General features: G+C 35.3%; 1 protein-coding gene across 2 annotated transcripts in view; it reads left to right on the forward strand.

Moving 5' to 3' along the window:
* Positions 1-3,412, forward strand: part of LOC119076947 (lysine-specific demethylase 3A-like) — a 61,766-nt gene extending 58,354 nt beyond the window's left edge. For both annotated transcript variants that reach the window (XM_037183999.1, XM_037184000.1), the window contains exon 13: positions 65-3,412. In XM_037183999.1, the coding sequence (XP_037039894.1) occupies positions 65-2,041 (1,977 nt within the window). In that variant the 3' untranslated portion in view covers positions 2,042-3,412. The remainder of the gene's footprint in view (positions 1-64) is intronic.
* The last annotated feature ends 5,036 nt before the right edge of the window (positions 3,413-8,448 follow it).

The raw sequence follows: 8,448 nt of genomic DNA on the forward strand, positions 1-8,448 counted from the left end.
GTATTTACGATGGATTTCCAAACTTTGTCGTTCACTCACATCCTAATCACAACTTTATTTACAGGGCCGTAAAATCGGTGACATGAAGAAATGGGGAGACAATAAGAACAACGATCGTGACGAATATTCCTGGCTGCATTGTACCAACCGCGCTCCTCACGAACAAGAACGACTAATGTTGACGCAAATAGTTGCTGGTGAATCGTTGTATTCTCTCGGGCGTAAAGTGCACGAAGCAAGGGCATTATGGGGAATTCCGCAATTTTGTGACTGTCCAATGAGCAAAGAACAGCCGTCGAAGGCAACGAACGGCGCCTGCAAGGAATTGATTCAGAGTCTTATACGTGGAGAGCCAGTACGAGAATCCAGCGAGAATGGAGTGAAAGACGAACCGATGTCCAATGGAGTTAAAGTGGAGAAAGACGACGACAAATCTGCTTTGTCATGGCTAGCCGATGTGGCACTGTCCGAAGGAAAAAAGAATGGCGGAAAGGATGAAACATCGAAGAACAATGGAGAAAATGATGATGACGACGACAATAGATCGACATTACGTGAATTGTTGATCAGACCATCAAGTGGCAACACGAAACCGAATGGAAGTCGAACCAATTCTCCAGTGACAGTTGTGAAGCCTCCGAAAAAGAATGCTGCAGAAGTTGTGGCACAATTATCCTCTCCAGCAAAGCCAACATGGCAATCCGACGAAGAGGAAATCCAAAATATTGGCCGAAAGTTTTCCTACGTAAACGGTCGGAAGTCTGTACGATTCATGCCGTCACGAGTAATGTTGATGGCGCAATCGAAGGCACTTTATCCCGGTGTGCCTCACACGTGGTTGTGTGATGGAAAGCTCTTGCGTTTACTGGATCCAATGAATCCTGGAAACTACAAAATTTTCACCGAACAATGGAAACGTGGACAGCCAGTGATTGTGTCAGACGTACTGAAGAATCTTGACAAAGACTTGTGGCGGCCGGAAGCGTTTTCCCGTGATTTCGGTGAAGATAAAAATGATCTCATCAACTGCTTGAATGGTAACATCGTACCCAATCAGCCAATGAAACGATTCTGGGATGGTTTCGACAATGTGAACAAACGGTTGAAAGATGAGAAAGGTCAACCAATGTTATTAAAACTGAAAGACTGGCCGCCCGGTGAAGATTTCGCCGAAATCTTACCGACAAGATTCGTCGATTTGATGCGTAATCTCCCGCTGGCAAACTATACACAACGAAGTGGACGAATGAATTTAGCCAGCCGTCTGCCTGATTGTTTTGTGAAGCCCGATTTGGGACCAAAAATGTACAACGCGTATGGGTCCGCCTTGCATCCAGCCAATGGCACTACAAATCTTCATTTGGACATTTCGGATGCGGTCAACGTAATGGTGTATGTTGGAATACCACAGGATGGACATACAGACGATGCACACGTGAAAGAAGCATATCGAGCCATCGATGAGGCTGGTTGTGACATATTGACACGTCGACGTGTTCGCGAAAAACAAGAACTACCTGGTGCCTTGTGGCACATTTATGCACCTCGTGATGCGGACAAAATTCGTGATCTGTTGAACAAAGTGGCCATTGAGCGTGGTGACAAACTGATACCGAAACACGATCCCATCCACGACCAGAGTTGGTATTTGGATGGTCCGCTCCGGGAACGTTTGTATCGCGACTATGCAGTTGAAGGCTATCCAATTGCACAGTGTTTGGGCGATGCCGTATTTATACCAGCTGGTGCACCGCATCAGGTAAGAAACTTGCACAATTGCATTAAGGTGGCCGAAGACTTTGTATCGCCGGAAAACATAACACAATGTTTCAATTTGACACAAGAATTCCGTGAATTGTCCGATACGCATTCCAACCATGAAGATAAGCTACAAATTAAGAATATTATTTATCATACGGTCAAAGATGCTGTTGCATGTTTGTCACATCTGTTAGGCCAACGTGTCGGCGAAAGTCAGGGCATTGAAAGTAGTGTCGATGCACAGAAGGAAGTCAAAGACGAAAAGATGGAAAGCGATTGAATTGGTCGACGGTTAAATTTCCGTTTTCGGTAAAGTTTAATTTGAAATAATCTACTGGGCTCACATTGCCAGAAAGACAAATTGCAGTACAGACTTTCCAGATGGACGCTTTACAATACAGACGGAGATAGAAATATCTGACATTACCAACCATTGCATTGACAGGACGTTTATATTAATTGCATTTCTTTCAATATATTTTCACGTGTCCTCTTTTCGTCAATTATTTTGTTATCGTTTTTTTTTTCATCGGAAGATTAATGAAAGTGTTACAGATAGCCTGAAATAAAATACTGAATGAATTCTTTGAGTTTTTGAAAATATATTCGTCGGCAGATCATTGCACTTTGTTCTTTGGATGGATGCCAGTGGGTATTCGTGTTCACTTTTGTTTTGTTTTCAATTAATATTTTTTTCACCTAAACGACGAACATACATTTGGAAAGTCAATACAAGTTTCGTGTCCGAGTCTGCCAAACCATTTCGATACCTTTTGACTTATCATAAATGATATTTCCGTGTACATAAAGTAACTGTAAGTGAGAAGAAAAGAAAAGAAAAGAAAAATATTTTAAAAAAAATCATAAAAAGCTTTGTGATATATTTGTGTCCATTTAGAGTATACAAAATAAAAATCTAGAAATTTAGGTGAGACCAGAAAAATTCAAGAAAAATGTTTTTTCGTCGCAAAACAAAAATTTGTAAATAAAACCGTTGAATGTTGAAGATGGTGGTATCATATTGTGTAAATAAGTATAAATAAAATGAAAATTTAGTTAATAGAACAATGTCTAAAATTGACCTAACAGTACTGTGTATTAAAATGAAAAAAATCCTTTTTCTCTGAATCGTGCTCTACAAATGAAATTTAAAAATTAAAAATTAATTAAAGAAACGCCAAAATTCAATTCAACGTCTAGGCCGCCCACAAGCAACACTTTCATTTCTACAATATTTTCTCCCAATGCTGATGTTTTCTGTAATCTGCAAAAGACTTGAAGTTATCGGGGAAATAAGTGCGATCCTTCGCAACCTTTAACTTGAATACCTTTAAAAATGTCATACGACTTCATGAGGTATTTCTCCATTTTTAAATAGAACCTAGCCCCCACCTCCACACTCTAACAGAGTGACTCTATACATAGTCTATGTATAGTGTAACCATGGTGGAAAAAGTGTTAAGACTCTGGCTCGATGACTAATTTTGTTTGCTACTAGCAATAATTGTAAGTGATGGGCGTCATTAACTAGTTCATTGTCACACAGTTAATTACTACATTAAATTATCGTAGATCGCGTGGCGCTCCTATGCGAAGAGGCACTATTTATGAATATATGAACACACATAAGAAACGTAAATGATTTTGCACAAAAAAAAATATGAAAACGTGAAAAGAAACCTACAAAATTTTGACGAAAAAAATTTATTAAATAAAAAAATGGATAACTGTTTAGATGCTACTAAAAAAAACTAACTCATAATATTGGAAATATTTTTCTGTTTATTGTAATTTTGATAAGAAACAAAAAAAAAATTAAACTTTTTGGAAGCGAATATTATAAAAAGAAAAAAACAAATTATGTGCACGGTTCATATTTCCTTAAAACAAAAGAAACAAAGAAAACCAAACATGATAGATTTATCGAGCGATCAATCGGAACGTTTTTCGAACAATTTTTACTTTGGACTAAACCGAAAACGTTACCGAAAATTGATTGCCTTAGTATTTTCATTGTCTGGTGTTTACAAATTAACAAGAAAAAAAAAAGCAAAAATTTAATAAAAAATTTTGAAAAAACAAATTTAAAAATTCTTTTTGATTTTTCGTCATTTGTTTTGTTTGTCAAATATTTGTATCTTGCTTTTGATGCTCATTTTGTCTTGATTTTATGTGTTTTATATAGAAATTTTGAGCCATGTTCTTCAATTATTATTTCTTTTTTGTTTCTTGTAATTTTGTGATTTAGTTTAATATCGGTTGGTACTCTGCCAAACAGCAGTTCCCGCTAAATATCTGCGTTGATCTTGGCGTTAGAATCATAACGCCAAGATCAACGCAGATATTTAGCGAGAAAGTAAAAAAAAGAAGTTTCTGTACTGAAGCTTTCTGTACTGAAGCTTTCTGTACTGAAGTTTTCTTATAATTTCAAGAATTTGTTTTTGTCCTTTTTTCAGTCACTTAAAAAGTTTACGTTGAAATTTTTGAAATAAAAATTAAAAAACAAAAATGTGATTTAGGCCTAGAACCGGATAAAATTTGAGTTTGAATCTTTTTTTGTGTCAATTTTCGTTTTGTATTATTTTCTTATCATAGTTTTGCTTCTTTGTTAAACAAAAGTGGTGAGTGATTGAAAAAGTTGCATGTCACTAACGATCCAAATTAAGAAAAACCGAATCCAATTGGATTTTCTATTATGCGATTTTTAAGCATCAGTCCACTGATTTCATATTTCGAATCGTTATTTATTCGTTCGTTTTTTTCTTCATTTAATTAAATTATAAAAAAAAATGTAAATAAAAATTTTAAATATTCAATTATATTGCAATTTATGGATTAATTAGACATTTAAAACTTTGACCTATAAAAATCTGTAGTTATAAATTCTATAAAAAGTGAAGAAGATAAAATGAAAATGCAGAATAATTATTAAATTCTATTGATATGAAATCTACTATGAAATGAATATACCTTTGCAACAACTAAACAACTATAAATTATTAAGTATGATGAATAAGATGAAAATAATTATCGGATTCAATATATATAATAACTTGTAAGATTTAATTTTCGTTTTATATTTTAATTGAAAATAAAAAAAAATAATTATAAACCAGACACACAACTATAAATGTTAACTGATATAATTTCACTGTTTTTCCTTTTCCTTTTTGTAATTCTTAATTTTGACTTATAAAAATTGAAATAAGCAAAAAATTTAAAAAAATTAAATTAAAAAAAAATCATGAAAGATAACAAATAAAAATTAAAATATGATTTTTGTACTGTGTATACATTTAAGAAATTACGATTTTAAGAATAAATATAGGAAAATGTTTATATTTAAAAAGAAAGAAAAACTATCAAAATGACATGAATGGCATTTTTCATTTAAATCATAAAAAAAAGAAATTATCCGAACCTAAAAGGTAAGTTGTTTAATACCAATGACTCAGTAACTGCAATTGATGTCAATACGAAGCAATTTTAGATGCTGCTGTTACTAAAAGGACAAAAGTTATCTGTCAGAAAGAACGACGACGTCTATCAGATTGTCTCATTCGAGTCTGAAGTTCACAAAATATCTTTCTTTTCATCAAAAGATTATGAAAATGGTCAATATAAACCAATTAAAAGTTTATTGCGACCACAGACAGAAAGTCTGGTAGCACCAAGTGATGACGGATTAAATCTGAAATGAAACTAACACAGGCACTAGGTAACGTATTGTAACAATAATGGATGATTTTTGTTATTCCAGTGTGCAGTTCAAAAATTCAAAGGTAGTGAAAGGAAGTGTTCAACATATTCAGTTCAGGGGCGTTATTTAGACTGCTAAAAAAATAAATAGTTATTTACGTATCGATTGAGGAGGCCGAAAGAGTTACATATTAAGTTTTCATGCTTCGGGCCGAAAATGAGGGCACTTTTTCGAATTTTCTCGGGTTTCCGGCCCTCTGCATGTAAACTTACTTCGTTCGGCCTACAATCCGCGAAATTGCCTAAAATCAATCGTCCAAAACAGGTACACAAATGGGGTAGGGTAATCTCGCACACCACACAAATTCATGGTGTGCGAGATTCACCTCTAAGTGGTGAATCTCGCACAGTCATGGCTTTTCGTTACATGTCGTAAAAGGACGCATACTATGATCGCGTGTGCGAGATTCCCCGACACCACACAAATCACCATTTATATGCTGCCTACTGGGGACGAAAGTTGAAAAATGTAAGGCAAAGGGGCGACTTTCGGCTCATGGGTTTACATTTTTTGATTTCGTCCCGCAGTAGGAAGCATATAATAGTTATATTTTATGCCAAATACTGCGAAAGTTTGTATTTTCGGTCCTCAAATGGTGACCGAAAGTAAAAAAATTCAGGCCTTGGGCCGAAAGTAAATGTCACTGTCATCATTTTACTTTCGCCCCGTGGGCTTGCGTATTTGCGGGCCGAAAGTAAATGTCACTGTCATCATTTTACTTTCGGTCCTCATATGTCTCGAAAACACATGTTCACTTGATTGAAAGTACGCATTGAGTGTAGTGTTGTGTTGACGATAGCCAAATATTTTGTGAGCAAGTGAATGTATGTTTACAGTAATTTCATTTGTTAAATTGTTTTTATTTTTATACCAGGGGGCTGCCGCCCCCTGGACCCCCGCGCTTTTCGGCATTTTGGTGTTTCTACAGCAAATTTTGTTGATAACTCAACAGTTTAATTAAAATTATGTTTTGTTTCGGACCGAAAATACAAATCTTCCGCATTATTTGGCATAAAAAATAGTATGCATCACTCGGGGCAAAAGTAAAAAAATTCAAATCGTGTGATTGCCGCCCTTGCCTGCGGCGCGGGCTGCAAACTTCACACGTTTGAATTTTTTTACTTTCGCCCCTTGTTATGCAAAATACTATTGTGTATCTGTTTTGGACGTTTGATTTTAGGCAATTTCGCGAGTTGTAGCCCGAACGAAGTGAGGGCTACATGCGAAAGTGCCTAAAATCAAACGTCCAAAACAGATACTCAAAAAAATTTTCATGTAAGGAGTCGGAAACCCGAGAAAAATCTCGAAACTCCCTCATTTTCGGCCCCGACACATGAAAAAGCAACATTATGTAGCCATTTCGTTGACACACTGTAAACCAATAAATATAAACATACGACGCGACGATTGAGTAAGCTTGTATTCATCTAGTGTAGGTATGATAAAAAAAACCCAGAGGAATGCTAATTACCAATACGGTCAAAACAGCCGCACAAAGTGGAGAATTACAATTGTCTCAGCGCTAACCACTCCATCATACTTATAAAACGAACAATCAATCAATGTAAGTAAATCGTACATCGTACGATTCGTGCTTCAATCGCATCTTACTACTTTTAAAAAAGAGTCAATTCGCCAAAACTTCGAACAGCTTATATGGAATCGGGATTAAAGCTGACGGCGATCCAAACGAGCTATGGCTCAAATGAATCGTCGTTCAATTCTGATAATATCGTGGAACAACTTTTTTCCCGAAAAAGTTTTGTTGGGCTGTCATGGCCCTTAGAAAAATTTTCTCAGAAGTGGTCGCGAAAATCGTTTTTTTAACAATTACTCCAACATGCAAAATGTGAATAATGTCAAATTGTGTACGTTTATGAAGCTCTAAGTACTCTAACCCAGAGCTTACTTCTCGCGCTATCCATTGACACCTCACTCGACCATACCCACAGTCCCAGATAGAAATGGAGTTGATTTTTCACGATGTCCATCAAAGTTTGGAAAATCTTCGAACTTTAAAGTTCCCCAAAAAACGTTTTTTCGAGCGAATTTTGTTATTTATAGCTTTACGAGATAATAGTCAGTAAAACGTGAAACAGCCATAGATCTTTTTTGTAGAAAAAACATATGTGAGTTGGTGAAACAGGAACTAATCAGAACAACAATTTTGAGTTCAATTTACTATATTCAAAAAATTGATGAGGTAAAATTTGTTGTAATGTTGTTGATTGTAATGTAATTGGCAGTTATAGGAATATTCTAAGAGTAGTGCGAAGAAGTTATTGGCAATTTAGCTAGATACAGAGAGGCAGACTCTTTTAGGAACAACAGATACAAGAAGCGAATAATCTGTTTATTCTTTTGTTCAAAGTATCTATCGTCTAGCAACGCCTATCATTTTATACAAAATCTTGTACTTCATTCATATCGACAAACATTTTGCTACATAAGACCGCAGTATAACCGGACACAGTTGCTGATTTCGGTAGTAGCAGATGAAACGTTTCTAAACTTATAGTGTTACATTGTAATGATTTTCAGACAATCTGTTATCAGAAGACAGTGCCGACATGATTTTAGAAATTCAAACGAATTATTAAATGTCTCCTCTTAAATATCAAAACTGAGCGTTTGTTTGATTTAAAAAATGAATTGAATTGAATTTAATTGAAAAAATAATTGAATGTTATATTAATTGATAAGAACTTTTCTCTATCGAAACTCGGTACGTGACTTAGATGTTTTTTTATGATTACAAATGCAATCAATATCAAAAAAATATGGACGCTTTTCTTTAAAATAAAAATTTAATTCAGGGTCAGGCAGGTACAACCGTGCTTAGTATTCAGTATTGACTAAACTGATATTCGGTAGAGTTGAACAGTCAGGTTGGGGATACAGATATAAACTGCAATTAAAATGCGAAA

This window comes from Bradysia coprophila, unplaced genomic scaffold (genome assembly GCF_014529535.1).
Source record: "Bradysia coprophila strain Holo2 unplaced genomic scaffold, BU_Bcop_v1 contig_232, whole genome shotgun sequence".
Lineage (NCBI taxonomy): Eukaryota > Metazoa > Arthropoda > Insecta > Diptera > Sciaridae > Bradysia > Bradysia coprophila.